At 40.1% G+C, this 18,260-nt stretch overlaps 1 protein-coding gene and 1 pseudogene across 3 annotated transcripts in view; both read right to left on the bottom strand.

Moving 5' to 3' along the window:
• HIBCH (3-hydroxyisobutyryl-CoA hydrolase) overlaps window positions 1–14,578 on the bottom strand; it is a 156,977-nt gene extending 142,399 nt beyond the window's left edge. Inside the window, exon 1 of one of the 3 annotated variants that reach the window (XR_012123633.1) lies at window positions 14,415–14,578. Coding sequence is in view for 2 of the 3 variants with exons in the window: in XM_037015082.2 (XP_036870977.1) it covers window positions 14,415–14,546 (132 nt within the window). In the remaining variant the exon portion in view is untranslated. The remainder of the gene's footprint in view (window positions 1–14,414) is intronic. The other 2 variants (XM_037015082.2, XM_073218510.1) reach the window with 2 other exon arrangements.
• On the bottom strand, window positions 9–13,901 carry LOC118971810 (protein SET-like; annotated as a pseudogene).
• Window positions 14,579–18,260: the final 3,682 nt, after the last annotated feature.

Below are 18,260 nucleotides of genomic sequence, written 5' to 3'. Positions count from 1 at the left end.
ATGGGTAGTCATGTCTCAGTGTAAAAATACTACATTCTTTTTGCTTGAGTCTCCTCTAAAAGGAACTAGAACAAAAAGTAAAAAAAAAAGAAGTTTTAACTCACATTTACAAAATGGTACTTTGGAATAAAGTTTGGCAATTTCTTACAAAACTAAACATACTCTTACCATATGATCCAGCAATTGCACTCCTGGCTATTTACCCAAATGAGATGAAAACTTACATTCACAAAAAAACTGGCACATGAATGTTTATGGTACCTTTATTCATAATAGCCAAAACATGGAAGTAAACAAAAGGTCCTTTAATAGGTATAGATAAACTGTGCTATACCTATACAATGGAGTATCACTCTGTGATAAAAAGAAATCAGCTATCACTCCACGAAAAGACATACAGGAACTTTGAATACATATTTCTGAGCAAAAGAAGTCAATCTGCAAAGGCTATATACTATTTGATTCCAGTATAGGACATTCTGAAAAATATAACACTATGGTGAGAATAAAAAGATCAGTGGTTACCAGGGGTTTGAGGGAGGTGGAGAGGAAAGATTAGGTGGAGCACAGGGATGTTTAGGGCAGTGAAATCAGTCTCCAAGTCTGATGGTAGAGACATGCCATACAGTTGTGAAACTTTTCTGTTTTCTGTAAACCTAAAATACCTCTTAAAAAAATAAAATCTAGGGGATTGGATTAAATGGTGAGAGGTGACACAGAGACCTTCTCCTAAAACCACATATAATAAGAAAATATAATTAATATAACTGATCTTGAAAGAGCAACAGGAAAGAAGGCTGTACCAGACTTCATTCACCTTGAGAAAAGAGCAGACTTCACAGAACAGGGCAATGTACTAAAGCCGCGATCTGGCAGGAGCCAAGCCCTTCCCCCACCCCAGGTCACTGGCTGGAGAAAGAGAAACAGAGCAGGGAGGAAGTGGAAGGCTTGGGACCGCTGAACACCTAGCCCTGGGCATCTGTCTGGGAGCACGAACCTACATTACATGGTGCTCTGGTGAGTAGTGGGGTTGGAAAGCTAAGACAGACAAAATACCTAGAGAGACAGAGATTCCAGCTGCTTGTGGAAAACAGGAATTCATATCAGCTGCTCTGGACAGGCAGTCTGAGACACTTCCTAACAGTGAGAGGGCTGCTAAAGGGGCAAGGATTGCACAGAGCTTACTGCTCAGAAGGAAGGACAGGTAGACAAAATTGTCCAGGTGCACTCTGCCCAGCACGTTGGGAACTTTCTTGATCTTCAGGCGCTCCATCCCCCTGGCTGGCTACGTAGCTCCAAGGCCCCCCACCATGATACACAGCCTGATGTGTCTTCCTCCTGGGTAGCCTGCACCTGGCTCGCAAACCGGCAGCCCCTGCCCTGGCATCAGACCACCCATAGAACAGCCCTGCCTACGGCAGCTACAAACACAAAGCATAGAGGCTTACACTGGTATGTTCTGCCCACTGGTTCTGGCAGTGGAGACAGGCATAGAAGCCAGGAAGCAGGAAACAACTCTTTCCTCCTCCCAGACACCAGTACCACTCCCCTGCAACTCCCGATATCACTCCAGGGACTGAGCAGCTCCACAGAGTAGAGCTTCTGGACACTTGAGGGCGCCACATACAAATATGAAACGTCAAAGGAACCTGGTTCAAAGCAAAATCTCAAAACCAGAGAAAGGACCAAGTGAGAGTGAATTAATAAATCCTTCTGAAAGAGATTTCAAAATAAAAATCATAAACATGCTCATGGGGGTACAGAAAAATATTCAAGAACTCAGGAATTAATTTAGGACGGAGATCCAATCACTGAAGAGCACAATGGAGGGTATTAAAAGCAGGTTGGATATGGTGGAGGAGATGATAAATGAAACAGAAACTAGGGAAGAGGAATACAAAGAAGCTCAGGCACAGAGAGGAAAAAGGATATCTGGGAATGAAGGAATAGTGAGAGAACTGTGTGACAAATCCAAACGGAAAATATTCGTATTATAGGGGTACCAGAAGAAGGAGAGAAAAAGGGATAGAAAGTGTCTTTGAGGAGGTAATTGCTAAAAACTTCCCCAATGTGGGGAAGGAGATAGTCTCTCAGGCCATGAAGGTGCACAGATCTCCCAACACAAAGGACCCAAAGAAGACAACACCAAGACATATAAGAATTAAAATGGCAAAGATCAAGGATAAGGACAGACTATTAAAAGCAGCCAGAGAGAGAAATAAAATCACATACAAAGGAAAGCCCATCAGGCTAATATCAGACTTCTCAGCAGAAACCTTAAAGGCCAGAAGGGAGTGGCATGATATATTTAATGCAATAAAGCAGAAGGGCCTGGAACCAAGAATACTTTATCTGGTAAGATTATCATTTAAATTTGAAGGAGGGATTAAACAATTTCCAGATAAGCAAAAGCTAAGAGAATTTAGCTACCACAAACCATCTCTGCAGTGTATTCTGGAGGGACTGCTATAGATGGAAGTATTCCTAAGGCTAAATAGCTGTCACCAGAGGTAATAAAAAGGGACAGACAAAGAGTAGAGAATATGATTCCTAATACATAAAGAATGAAGGGGGGGAAAAAGCATGAAGGGGAAAAAAGAACCTTTAGATTGTGTTTTTAATAGCATACTAAGTTAAGTTAGACTCTTAGATAGTAAGGAAGTTACCCTTGAACCTTTGGTAATCACAAATCTAAAGCCTGCAATGGCAATAAATACATACCTAACAATAATCACCCTAAATGTAAATGGTCTGAATGCACAAATCAAAAGACATAGAGTCACTGAATGGATAAAAAACAAGACCCAACTATATGCTGCCTATGACAGACTCACTTCAAACTCAAAGACATACACAGACTAAAAGTGAAGGGATGGAAAAAGATATTTCATGCAACTAACAGGGAGAAAAAAGTCCATGTTACAATTCTTTGATCAGACAAAATAGACTTTAAAACAAAGAAAGTCATAAGAGAGAATGAAGGACATTACATAATGATAAAGGGGTCAATCCAACAAGAAGATATAACCATTATAAATATCTATGCACCCAACACAGGAGCACCTACATATGTGAAAGAAATACTAACAGAATTAAAGGAGGAAATAGAATGCAATGCATTCATTTGAAGACTCATAGGAGACTTCAACACTCCACTCACTCCAAAGGACACACCAACCAGACAGAAAATAAGTAAAGAAGACAGAGGCACTGAACAACACAGTAGAACAGATGGACCTCATAGACATCTACAGAACTCTCCAACCAAAAGAAAGAGGATACACATGCTTCTCAAGTGCACATGGAACACTTTCAAGAATAGATCATATACTAGGCCACAAAAAGAGCCTCAGTAAATTAAAATAGATTGAAATTGTACCAACCAGCATCCAGACCACAAGGGTATGAGACTAGACATAAATTACGCAAGGAAAATGAAAACACTTACAAACACATGGAGGCTTAAATACATGCTCCTAAATAACCAAAGGATCAATGACTACATAAAAACAGAGATGAAGCAATATATGGAGACAAATGACAACAATAATTCAGTGCCAAATCTGTGAAACGAAGCAAAAGTGATGTTAAGAGGGAAGTATATTGCTAGACAGGAGTACCTCAGGAAAAAAGAACAATCCCATATGAGCAGCCTAAACACACATTTAATGAAAGTAGAAAAAGAACAACAAATGAGGCCCAAAGCCAGTAGAAGGAGGGACATAATAAAGATTAGAGCAGAAATAAATAAAATCGAGAAGAATAAAACAACAGAAAGAATCAAAGAAAGTAGGAGCTGGTTCTTCGAGAAAATAAACAAAATAGTTAACCCCAAGCCAGACTTCTCAAGAAAAAAAGACAGTCTACACACATAAACAGAATCAGAAATGAGAAAGGAAAAATCACTATGAACACCACAGAAATACACAGATTTATTAGAGAACACTATGAAAAATTATATGCTAACAAACTGAATAACCTAGAAGAAATGGACAACTTTCTGGAAAAATACAACCTTTCAAGACCAACCCAGAAAGAAACAGAAAATCTGAACAGATCAATTACCAGCAAAAAAATTGAACTGATAATCAAAAACCTACCTTAGAACAAAACCCCTGGGGCAGATGGCTTCACCACTGAATTTTATTAAACATTTAGTGGAGATCCAACATCCATTCTCCTTAGAGTTTCCAAAAAAGTAGAAGAAGGAATACTTCCAAACTCATTCTATGAGGCCAGCATCACCCTAACACCAAAACCAGGCAAAGACACCACAAAAAAAGAAAATTACAGACCAATATCCCTGATGAACATAGATGCAAAAGTACTCAACAAAATATTAGCAAACCGAATTCAAAAATACATCAAGAAGATCGTCCATCATAATCAAGTAGGATTTATTCCAGGGATGTAAGGATGGTAAAATATTAGAAAATCCATCAACATCATCCACCACATCAACAAAAAGAAGGACAAAAACCACATGATTATCTCCACAGATGCCAAAAAAGCATCGGACAAAATTTAACACCCATTCATGATAAAAACTCTCAACAAAATGGGTATAGAGGGCAAGTACCTCAACATAATAAAGGCCATATATGACAAACCCACAGCCAACATCATACTTAACAGCAAGAAGCTGAAAGCCTTTCTTTTAAGATCGGGAACAAGACAAGGATGCCCACTCTCTCAACTTTTATTAAACATAGTTCTGGAGGTCCTCACCATGGCAATCAGACAACACAAAGGAATAAAAGGCATCCATATTAGTAAAGAAGAAGCTAAACTGTCCCTCTTTGCAGATGACATGATATTGTATATAAAAAACCCTAAAGAATCCACTCCAAAACTACTAGATCTAATATCTGAATTCAGCAAAGTTGCTGGATACAAAATTAATCTGCAGAAATCTGTTGTTTTCCTATACACTAACAATGAACTAGCAGAAAGAGAAATCAGGAAAACAATTCCATTCACAATTGCATCAAAAAGAATAAAATACCTAGGAATAAACCTAACAAAGGAAGTGAAAGACCTATACACTGAAAACTATAAGACACTCATGAGAGAAATTAAAGAAGATACCAATAAATGAAAACACATCCTGTGCTCATGGATACGAAGAATTAATATTGTCAAAATGGCCATCCGGCCTAAAGCAATCTATAAAATTAAATGCAATTCCTATAAAAATACCATCAGCATTCTTCAACGAACTAGAGAAAATAATTCTAAGACTCATGTGGAACCACAAAAGACCCCAAATAGCCAAAACAATCCTGAAAAGGAAGAATAAAGCAGGGGATTACACTCCCCAACTTCAAACTCTACTACAAAGCCACAGCAATCAAGACAATTTGGTACTGGCACAAGAACAGACCCATAGACCAATGGAACAGACTAGATAGCTCAGATATAAACCCATGTATATATGGCCAATTAATCTATCATAAAGGAGCCTGGGACATACAATGACAGCCTCTTCAACAACTGGTGCTGGCAAAACTGGGCAGCTACATGCAAGAGAATGAAACTGGATTATTGTCTATCCCCATACACAAAGGTAAACTCAAAATGGATCAAAGACCTGAATGTAACTCATGAAACCATAAAACTCTTAGAAGATAACATAGGCAAAATCAGCTCCTGAATATCGATATGAGCAACTTTTTTCTGAATGCAGCTCATAGAGTAAGGGAAACAAAAGCAAAAATGAACACATGGGACTACATCAAACTAAAAAGTTTCTGTACAGCAAAGGACACCATCAACAGAACAAAAAGGCATCCTACAGTATGGGAGAATATATTTGTAAATGAAATATCTGACAAGGGGTTAACATTCAAAATATATAAAGAACTCACATGCCTCAACAAACAAAAAGCAAATAATCCAATTAAAAAATGGGCAGAGGATCTGAACAGACACTTCTCCAAAGAAGAAATTCAGATGGCCTATAGGCACATGAAAAGATGCTCCACATCACTAATTATCAGGGAAACACAAAAAAAACCACAATGAGATATCACCTCACACCAGTTAGCATGGCCAGTATGAAAAAGTCTAACAACAACACATGCTGGCCAGCATGTGGAGAAAGGAGAACCCTTCTACACTGCTGGGGGGAATGTAAGCTAATTCAACCATGGTGGAATGCAATATGGAGGTTCCTCAAAAAACTAAAAATAGAAATACCATTTGACCCAGGAACACCATTCCTAGGAATTTACCCAGAGAATATAATTTCTCAGATTCAAAAAGACATATGCACCCCTGTGTTTATTGCAGTACTATCTACAATAGCTAAAATATGGAAGCAACCTAAGTGTCCATCCATAGATGAATGGATAAAAAAGATGTGGTACATATACACAATGGAATACTACTCAGCCATAAGAAAGAAACAAATTCTGCAATTTGCAACAACATGGATGGAGCTGGAGGATATTATGTTCAGTGAAATAAGCCAGGTGGAGAAAGACAAGTACCAAATGATTTCCCTGATTTGTGGAGTATAACAACGAAGCAAAACTGAGGGAACAAAACAGCAACAGACTCACAGACTCCAAGAAGGGACTAGCAATTACCAAAGGGGAGGGGTGTCAGAGGACGAGTGGGAAGGGAGGGAGAAGGGGACTGAGGGGTATTATGATTGGCACACATGGTGTGGGGGGTCAGGGGGAAGACAGTGTAGCACAGAGAAGGCAAATAGTGACTGTGGCATCTTACTACACTGATGGGCAGTGACTGCAATGGGGTATGAGGGGGACACAATAACAGGAGTGAAAGTAGTAACCACATTGTTTTTTCATGTGAAACCTTCATAAGAGTGTATATCAATAATATCTTAATAAAAATAAATAAAATCTATTACTTAAAAAAAGTTTGATAAAGATGCAACAGGCATTCTCAGACATTGCTCTAAGATATATAAATTGATACTGCCTTTCTAGTAAGCAATCTGGAAATACAGATCCATAACTTATAAAATGATCATACCCTTAGACCTAGTAAATTCCACAAGAACTTGTATTTAAAAAATCTCAAAGATACGATATAAAGTTTGATTATAAAGGTGTTCACAATTATTTACAGAAGGGGAAAACTGTTACAAAGTCAGTTAACAATACAGGAATTTTCTTGTACACATTTAGTTTTAACAAAGCAACTTGTACAATTTTAACATTTAAAACTGATCATCTTTCCAGTGAAACAAAAAGAAAATTTAAAAATCCACAGAAACAAAACCACAGGAGAAAATGTCAAATCCAAATAAGCCCCTGCAGGTTCTGCTCATTCACCCACCAAGTGGCAGGGCTCCAGTCATCACTAGGAGAGAATTTCTTTCTGAAAGTATCATCTTAAATTACAAGGATGGCCTCTGAGCATCACAGTTAAACATGTCAAAGGAGAAGCCATGTTGTCAAAATGCCACTAACCCACCCAAACATCTCAAGCCCACCCTTTGCTGACCTTTTATAGCCCCATTTTTTTCTTCTTTTTTAAACAAGAGAACGTTGACAGAAACAGGTTGGTAAATGCTCACTGTGCACAGTCACATGGAGACAGGGTAATCTTGGAGCCCAATATACACAGAAAGGAGAAAAATGCTGGAATTCTGTTATGTCCTACCACACAGAAGCCTAACACCCTCCAGCTTCCACAAAGCAAAGGGAGCCAAAGGTTCATCTTTTTCCCCACAGAGCATGGTGTCATTAATTCCATCAAGTTTTTGTTCAGACAGGAAGGAATAAAAATGAATTTGGAACAGAAAGAGTTAGAGATTCTTTTCCCATTGTACTCTGCTCAAGGCATGCCCAAAATCAGTTGAAAACCAGGGAATAAAGGAAAGAAATGACACCTCAAAAGACAGGGTGACTATGCACCAGGGAAGAGGAAAAAAAGACTACAACTTGCTCCCAGGGACTGGAGAACATTTTAAAAGTCAGAATCCATCCGTGCTGCATTAGTACTAATCCATCAGAAGGTCCACTGGCTCCGTCCTCTCCCTCTCTCTCACCTTCATCTTCTTCCCCTTCTTCATTGTCCATGTTAAGAACCAAGTCGTGCTGTAAAGGATTTGGCCAACCATCATCCTAGATGACCTCTCCTGCATCACAAGGCTCACTGAACTGGGTAAAGGTCTCTGGTTCCTCAGGCTCTTTTCCTGCCAGCTTTTGTCTAGTTTTGAATTGAATGTTTTGTCAAATCTTTTTCAGATTTCCTCTTAATTTCAGTGAACTATGAACTAGTGAACTAGAGCACCACTCTATTCAGATGAAATGCTTTGGAGAGAACTTCATTTTCATAGTAAGGGTTTCATCAAAACAAAAAACTATTCTGCAACCTGATACAGTATCTTCAAATTCTATCACTTCCACTCTTGTCAAATAACACAGCACCACTTCATCCCCCTCCCCAAGCAGTACAGATACTTGTGGATGATTGGCAAACATTGTCACCACAAAACTTAGGATTTGGGCAATCAGTGTGTTGACCTCTTCTGAAAAAAGTGCTCATTGGCATTTGTATTTCTATTCTACTTCCATAATCTCCTCGGCTCATTCATCAAGATTGTTTCATTTTGTACTTTGTCAATATGTCCAAAGGCTTCGTGCTGTTCAGTCTCTTCAGCCTGGGGGAGAGGAGGGAGAGGAGGAGGGATGTGAAGGGGGCACGCAGCAGCTTCCCCACACACCACAGGCCCGGGGGCTCACTCCTCCTCCCTTAGTTTATAAAATATTACCAGAGGTGGCCTGACCGTTATAAAACCATTACACAGCCAATAAAAATATTTAAAATGTGTAATACTTAGGACAGAACTTGGAAAGCAAGCAAGCTACAAAACAAACACAACACACTTCTAAACTGTTGTTTAAAAAGGGGTTGTTGGGCTAGGAATTCAAAGCTGAAGACACCAATTTGTAAAAATGATCAGCAATAACAGAATGGTGGAGGTTGGGGAAGCCAGGAGAGGGCATGAGGAAACATAGAAGGCTGGAAATTGTCTCTATCCAGATGGTGGTTCGAGGACTGTTTAACAATATGCAAAAGTGTACTGAGCCTATAGACTTCAGAATAAAACACTTAAGTCTTTTACATGTTATAGTTAAATAAGAAAGTAAAAGCAACATGGGGGAGGGGAGTGACTGGAAAGGGCCCAAGGAGTTTCCAGGATGCTAGTTCAGTCTTGTTTCTCGACCCAGGTGCCAGTGAGATGGGTAGGTTCAGTTTGTGAGAATTTATCAAATCAAAACTTTACGCTTTGGGGCTTTTTTAAAGTTCCCCAAAAGACACTACTACTCTTGCCTTTGAGAAACTCAGAATATAGTGCACATAAAAATATTGTCAGAATATACTGGGATGCACACTAAACAAGAATTGATATTTAAGATGTATGGAGAGAGGTTAAAGCTGAAATCAGTAACAGCAGCAGCTTGATGACTGTGCACATGTGTATATAACTATACTGTCTGACGGACCTGATAAAGTGCCAGTTTATTAACTTTTTCAAGTATATTTTGAGATTTGAAAGGCAATAGTTTAACTGAGGCATGAAAAAAGAGCAAATATGACCAATGTTACCACTCGTAGTCACATTTTAGATGAATTTGTAAAAATATTTGTAATCCACCTAACTTTTCAGAATGTGTATTTTGACTTTTATATTATATTCAAATTTAATACTACATTAATTTCTTTAAATCAGTCACACTTTATATTCCTGGACTAGCATACTTTGAATTTTGGTAACAAGTAAAATATTCTTTTCCCAGCAGTTTTACCTATCTGCACATTAGAACAGGGGGACTCCTGTGAACATTTCAAAGCCCAGATGACATGCAAGACCAATTAAACCAAACTCCAGAGGTGGGTCACAGGCATAACTATTTTTAAAAATCTATTTTATAAAAATGAAATTTTTATAAATTTAGATTTATAATAGTTTTATAAAATTCATAATAGATTAAATTTAAAAATCTATTTTATAAAAATTAAACAGGAGTGACACATCCTGGCTTATTTAAGGGTGCTTTCCAAACAGGGATTTCATATACTTTTAAAATCTGAACTATACTTATCCTAAAGCACCATTTCTAAAATTTTTTCCAAATAGAAAAAATTGAAATACCAAAAATCTAAACACTGAATTCTTTAGACCCAAGATTCAAAATAACCTTGAGTTTCTTAATGTGGCCAGTAGCCCAATGCCAGTTCAAGGTCAAAAATAATGCTGCCAAATTGGCAGGTCTTATGTGGCAGTTTAAGCACAAAGAATGACCAGAAACACAGACGTAGCTTCAAGTCCCGGTTTTATTTGTGAGAATTTAATTTTTCTGAAAAATAGTTGATGTAAACCTATTAAATGCATGTGCAAAGCACTGTGCATGGCATTTATAGGTCACAAAAATCTCTGGACCAATTACTATAAAACAAGAAGCCAGATTCTATATGATCATATTAGTTTTATTTGTCCAACTTATATTCAGCTGCTATTTAAGATCTGATATTAACTTTTACATCTCAAAAAACATATTTGAATATTCAGAGTCTCTAAGAAATACTGAATTTATGGTCATCTTTCCTTCCTATTAGTTCCCAAATAGTCATTTGGTGAAGAGCACATGCACATTTCAGCTGCTGCTAATTCACTAATTCACTCTATCAGGCTTATTTCCTCCATCTGATGGTCAACTTGGCTGCTCGGGGAAGTGGTTCTCAAAGTGTGGTTCCTGGGAACCTGTTAGAAATGCACATTACTGGCCCCACTGCAGACGGACTGAATCAGAAACGGTTGAGACCCAGAAACCTGTGTTTTAACAAACTCTCCAGGTGATTGTTATTCGAAGCTAAAAACAACTACCTTAGAAGGATGAAAAGCTTACCTAGGATATTTTTGTATATGTCCAATAAAGCACACATGGGTTCTTTTATAAAGATTATACAGCTTTTCATGAAACTGTTTATGACATATTGAAAATAATGCTTAAAGAAGATTATTATACATCAGAAGTAGGCAAGGCAGAATGTGAATAGAGCAGAAAATTAGGTCCAAGGCCAAGTAATTTAGGCATTAACTGAAGAACAGCAGTTACGGAAACAGAAAGGAATGATTTATTAAGTCATTGTGAAGTAAACGCTCAATGGAAAACAAAAGAATTTTGTCAGAATGACTCCAAGATTTCAAGCAAGGATAGCTAAGACAATACAAGTACTGAAAGGGCTGGGAAGGAAACTAGATGGTTTGTAGAATGAAATATGAATTCCATTTTTAACTTGTGTTTGTACTGACACAAGTAGGAATATTCAACTGCAAATGGAGAAGAGACACTGGAGTTTCAAAGAAAAATGACTTGCTGACTGAAGTGATGACTAAAGACACATCAGGAAGTCACACGCAGAGACATCCGTAAGGCATAAGAACCTCTCAGCTGTCTATGAAGAATGGTGAGAAAGCTGCAGTTAAAAACCAGTGGCCTGAAGGCCGCCCAGGTCTACAAATGTGTTTTGTTTCGTCAGCAGTGTTTTAAAGTTACAAACATTGAAAAATTAAGAGATTTCACCTAACAATGCACTTTTCCAACTTTTCCAGGAAAAAAACCCTGGGTGTACATTTTACAATGGTAACAATGCCTGGGGCTGAGACACTGTCTCCATTAGACAGGGCGCTCCAGTTCCCCACTGCTGCCATTGACCCAGCGCCACTCAATGCTTCATTCCTTCTTTGCCTGTGCATTTGGAATTGTGACTCCTAGCATAGAAAAAGCAGAGAAGCAAATATTGAGCCTTCAGAAACCAAAGAAAAAGAGGCAGTCCGAGAAGCAAGATCCACAGTAATGCAGTACCGCAACATACAGAGCAGATGGAGAAGGGGCTGAGTACTGTTAAGGATCAACTTTAACTTTGAAGAGGCTCCCTGATCCCTCTTCCTTTCAGAATCCTCATAATTACACTTTTCCTTTAAGACAGTTATAAGAAATGGTAACTAGGCATTACTCTTGCTTAAATATTTGTTTCTTGTCTGCTCTCCTTTGGAACTTCAAGGGCTTTACATAAGAAACAGAACAGCCAGGAGTCCAGGCAAGATAAGAGAAATGCCTAGGACAGTACCACCCAGAAGCTAGAACACAGCAAGAGGTACTGTTGAAGTCATGAAGTAAACTGGGGCCAAATCTTTGAAACCCAAGCAGTGAAGTTTTTTATTCCATAGGTAGAAGGACACCTTTAAGAGCTTCTGAACAGAGGAATGGCAGGCATTGAAGTAAACTTTGGCAACATTTATCTGTCAGCCATGTGCAGAACCTATCCAAACTGGGAAGAGGTAAATCCACCAATCGAGTTTCTGTAAAACGAACAGGTGATAAATTTTGAGAGGATGGTTCAGATGCCAATCAACAAGAGGAGAAGGATTGGAAGTGTGGAAGAACTTGGATAATTTTAGGAATCTAGAACAATGATAGTGCCAAGAAGTTGAAAGTACAGGTAAAGGTCCCACTTAAGTGCAAATTTACACTGAGGTATAAATGAGACATTTGGGTCTTTGTGACTAGAAATGGAGCTCAGGCTAAATCAAGGTTAGACATACACAGCTGAGAATTATTTTCAGAAAGAGGTACACTATTTGGGAAAAAAATAAGTTCCATGGCTGTATTGGTACTACAGTAACTTACCAAGTCATGGAGTGTTCAAAGGAAGCAAGACAGTGTCAGAAAAGCCAAGGGAGACCAAAGTTCCAGAGGGACTGCTCAACAGTGTCAACCACAGTACAGAGGCCTTACTATCTCTCAGAAACACTCTGTTAATAGGTAACCTATTCTTTAATACATTTCTGGGTTAGGCTGTTGTAGACTGGATGACACTGGCCCTCGGGTCTCTGCTTTGCTAGAGAAATACCCATTCCAGGGCTGGGCCTGGAAAACAAATCTCTGATCAAAGCCTGCAAACTGATCCAGGACTGACCCCATCAGTCTGCGCCTTGAGATGTGGAGTGGAATAAAGCCAATCTGAACTCAGGGAATGACAGATTCTTTCCCAAGACAGTTAATTTTGTTAACAAACATGACTTCCCAATTTGTTTCTCAGATAATTTGGTTATTTGCTCACAACTTCAGCAATGGTTACATGCACTGACTTTCTTAGATTTGCCATGTAGTCTCCATGAGCTGATTAGAGGCACAGGGACAACTAAGTTCAAGGCATTGATTTTTTAAAAAAGAAGGAAAGCAACTGTCTTGACAATGGGTTTCAGCCCCAGGCAAATTCACTATGGATTCAAGGTGACCAAAGAAATGACAGTAGAAGATTTTTGGGGCGAAAGGGTTTATTACCCAGCTTGTTTTCCCAGTGGTAGGTCAAGCACTAGAACCTCTGCCTCCGCCCAGAGGACTGGGCCAGCTCTTTATATAGTGACTCAGTCACTAATAGCTCATTGCCTATAAGTGTGGAAGCAGTAGCCTAACAACAGGCCAGTTACATCATCAAGTGGTTGAGGTTCAGTGAGGATCCTGATCAGAGGAATCCCAATTTCCCCACAGCAACTTCCATTTTTATTCAAATACTTTATTCAAGAACCATGTCTGTAGATACAATGCTAAACAACTAGACACCTTCTCCTAAAGCAGTAATATTCTTTTTAAGTCAAAGAAATACCCCCATTGCTTTCCACCAAGGCAAACTCAAAGGCTAAAGAGCCCAGAAATTTCCGTTGTTGAAGAAATAATATGGGTGGCCCTTCAAGTGGTCACAGCTGCTACCGGATCATGTATAGGGGCGGGCAGTATGCTTCAAGAATGAGGCCGCCTAACTTCCTAAAATTGCTACCCAATTACGAAGCTGCACTGAGTAGCACTTTCAAAAGTTAAACACAATGTGTACACACACACTCCACCAAGCTCCATCATGCGTCTGCTCACGTCATGCGTCTGCAACACTAGCCTGAAAAATCTGGCTACGTGTACTAGCGCCAGAGAATCCGACAGAGCTGATGCATCACACACACTCTGAGCAACAGGTGAGATAACTGGCAAAGCTCGAGCGGTAACTGCACAAACATGCCCCAAAATTCCTCCCAGTTGAAACGCTGCGTGCCCCCCGAACTATACTCAACTTTTCAGAAAATTAAGAAATGGGGGTCAAAAGGAAAGAAAGTAGTGCCGGGTCAAGGCTGAAAAAGAGCCTGAATGGCAGAAAATGAAGGTGACGCACCAAAAACGGTGCCAGGAGTTAAGAGGAGAAGGGGTAAGAGCAGAAAGAAGAGTAAGGGACACAGGAGCGCCGGGGTTAGGGTCTGCGAGCTGTGCCTCCAAGAGCGACTCAGAACTTCGAGGCCTGGCAGTCCCCACCCTCGCTCCTTCTCCACCTCGGGAACGCAGGCCGGGAGCCTGTCCTAGGCCGCCCGCCCGCTCACTCACCTGGACATGAGCCTCCACGCCGGGCGCAGAACCATTGCTGAAACACTCGCGAGCCCGGATGACAGACCGCGGCGTTCGAAACGCTCGGCGGCTCGTCGCACCTCCCCTAGCGCCACCCTGCGTCTTGGGCATAGATGATAAGTCCTCCAAGCGGCCAGAGAGACCGGTAGTGAGATTTACCACTGTGCCGCGTTAGGACGGGACGAAAACAAGCTCTGCGTAAATAAGCTGGGGCGGGGAGATGGGACAGGGCGGGGCCTAGCCGGTCAACGGCGGGGCCGGGGCGAAGGCGGAAGGCGAGATGCCGCAAGGGCTAAAGGAGCGGGCAGAGAGCAGGCGCGGGCTGCCTGGGAGGAAAGAGGTTACCCTCTAGTGGCTGTCTTAGGAAAAGCCCAAGTGGTCTGGGCTTGAGGCCTGTGGAATTTGACTAGCCAGGGATTGACGTAAATTTTCTGGAATTCTAAGATTTTTAAATTAAAAAATGTAAATTTAGTATTCTTTCCTTTGAGAATCAAACAGATGAAATACACTTGGTAACAGGAGGACACTGATGTAGTTTATTCCTAACCTAGCAGAGGTTCTTTCACATTAGGAAATTTCCAGTTTCTTGGAAAAGATAGATTCTCCCATTCTTCCTGAGTGACAGATAAGAATTGTCTCATTAAGAGATAATATAGAGTCTTCACCAACTAAACCAAAAGTTTACATGTTATCATATGAAAGCATAATTACATTCAGAAAGTAGCTTACTGTGAAAGAAAACCAATTTAACTCATCCCTGACGATCCACTGTTGATTCAGAAGAATGTTCCTCTGCATCCAGATGCGCCCAGATGTCCAGCAGCAAACATCTAATCACCACTAAAGTATTGACATATTTACCAAAAGGAATTCAGTGAAGAATTTTCAGAGAGAGGAAAGTTAAATGAATTCGTCTTAACAAGTTGACATTTAAGAAGATATTGTCGAGTCTTAGATCAAAAATTACTTTTCTAATGTAGGTGTCTGGCCAATGGGTTTCAGCCCCAGACAAGTTCACTGTGGATTCAATGAGACTGAAAAAAAATGACACTAGAACATTCTTTGGGTGAAAGGGTTTATACCTAACTTTATTCCCACGGTGGCAGGTCATTCACTAGAATCCCATCCACTCAGAGCAAGTCTGCATGCAGCAAGCCGGCCTCTCCCTCTGGGCCTCTCCGGCCCTGCAGCCATCTCAGTCTCTGTCCTAAATTCTACCACCACTCCAGCATCTGCTCTCCTGCAATGGGAGGAGCTCTTTATATAGAGTCAATAATAACGTATTTCCCACACATGTGTAGCAAACAAGCCAAGCATAGTGAAGTGAGTATCCTGACCATAGGAACCTTCACTTTCTTCAGAGTAGGTTAAATATATTACCAAATGCCCACTGAAAAGAGGACAAATAAGCATCACAGATTCAAATCCTTATCTCCCTAGCTTCACATCCATGTAACCTGTGTCCCACAAGGCCCCTTGCATAGAAGGGCCCCACATTTGGTTTAATGCTCTTTTAAAATTTTTTAACACAGGGTTCTGCATTTTCATTTTGCACTAGGCTTTGCAAATTATGTAGTCAGTCCTGTCCTGCTGCTAGTACTCATAACAGTTTAATGAAATTGGGTAAATTTTATAATCCAAGACTCTTTTCAGAAGTGTTTGTATTACTTTAGACTAAGAATTCTAGTTACAGACAAACCACAGAATAGGAAGAAGTTTTTGCAAATAATATATTTGACAAGAAGCTTGCATCTAGAATACATAAAAAACTGTTACAATCCAATAATAAAAAGATGACCCAGTTGAAAAATGGGCAATGGATCTGAATAGACAGTTCTCCAAAGAAGATATATAAATGATGAATAATTATATGAAAGATACTCAACATGATTAGCCATCAGGGAAGAACAAATCAAAACCATATGAGATATGATTTCACACCCAACAAGATGGCTATAATCAAAAAGAGACAATAACAAGCTTTGGTGAAGATGTAGAGAACAGGATGCACAGAACATAGAACATCTGTGCAAAGTGCCAGGTGTCTTCCCAGGCAAAAGGAATTGGCTGATACAACTGGAGGCCTAGCAGTAAGGCCTCATTCAACTATTACTAACAAGGAGTGTAGGAAATGACTCCAGAGGACAATGTTGATCTCAACTAACTGGTCCCAAAAGGGTATCAATGCCTTTCCTTCTATATAACTAGTTGGGCAATATGAGATAACTGCAGGGCTTGTGACCCAATAGCATTTCTCTTAAGACATTTACTATTTTCTTCTTTTACTATAGGTATGGATGAGTGGCCTCAGAGACCCCCAGAGTTTTGGAGATGCACTAGCTGAGTAAGGAAATCTGGAAACTTTTCCTTCTCTCTTGCTTAGTGCCCAGAGCAAGTTAAATATGCCCTCCTGCAGGTTGATAGTCAGTGAGTAAACACCATTGTGGCCATATAATTGTTAAGACATTGAAATACTTTCCAAACCAGTTAGTAAATACCCACTTCCCATGTCAGCCAACCCAGTCACTCTGGCCCCAAGGAGCCCCAGGTGGTCACTGCTGAGGAAAACAACTGGCATCTGCCAGCCAGCTGGCCACAGCTATCTACTCTAGACCACATCCCCATGTGTTCATAGTGGGCTATGGCACCCCTGGCAAGAGTGCTTGCATACCAGAAGTCATATGCCTGCTGCCCATCAGGCTTCTTCTCCCTTGGCTGAGACTGCCTGCTGCAGGCTGGCACACCCAGAGCTGCCCTCATATCACTGCACTCTACCACATTTGTTCATTATTTTTCTTACCCTCACCTTTCTGTATGCTTGTCCTAATCATCATGTGCAACCCAACAAACAGGACTGAGCCAAATGCATTTTTGGAGTTATTGAAAGGATCACATACATCAAAATTGGATCTGAAAAAGATTAGCCGGGGAAGCACATCTGGGTGCCCTTTCTTCTATCTCCCTTTTTCCTTGGCTGCATGTAATCTCATGAAGATTTATGGAATGTCTACTTTTCTCTTGGTGCTTTGTCTAGTCATTGGGAGCCTGTTATGATCCAGGTGCTGTATTAGTTACTGGGTCCTGCAGTCTTGGAGGTTACATGGTGGAATGGAAGCACATGGCAGGTTCACCTGTCACAATCTAGGAAACAGACGTTTCTTAGAAGAAGTGATTATCTTAGAGGACAGCTCTGCACAGATGGAACAAAACATGTGACTCCAGCATTCTAATAGTGGCACTGGAAAGGAAGGATGGCATCAAATCAGGAAGGGCCTGTAAAGCCACCTTTAAAGAGTATTTAGGGAGAAATAAGATCTAATCAGATTTGAATTCTAACAATATCCCTTTGAAGCATGGCCATTGGATCAGAGAAAACATGTCTGGCTCCCGGTATCTTTTCTGCACCTTCACATTTACATGACTTGCAAGAGTCTTGTCTGACCCAACTCTACTTCACGACATCATCTCACAGTATGGCTTTTAAATAGTTATTTGCTTATTCATTTTGCTTTTGTTCCCCTTGCTAACTGGCCAAGGCTGTTTTCTGCTTCTCACTTTCTAAATTCAGCAGAGCAAGCTGATAAGTCTAACTTAACTTTTCTCAGCTACGAGTGTGTCACCTTAAATCCAGAAGCCATGGGGCTTAATCATCTGTCTGGGTCCTGGAGATGTTTGTGGGTTCTAAGATTATACGAATTGGGCAGACAATGGTGGTTTATATCTCAGATCATCAGCTGGTATCCATGCCCAGAATATCGATTCAAATAGCAGCTGATAAATAGGAACATTAATGAAATAGAAAAATTTAAAAACAAATATTTTCTG

Source organism: Manis javanica, chromosome 12 (genome assembly GCF_040802235.1).
Source record: "Manis javanica isolate MJ-LG chromosome 12, MJ_LKY, whole genome shotgun sequence".
Lineage (NCBI taxonomy): Eukaryota > Metazoa > Chordata > Mammalia > Pholidota > Manidae > Manis > Manis javanica.
Note: the sequence above shows the minus strand (reverse complement) of the source record. Positions and strands in the feature narration are given on the sequence as shown.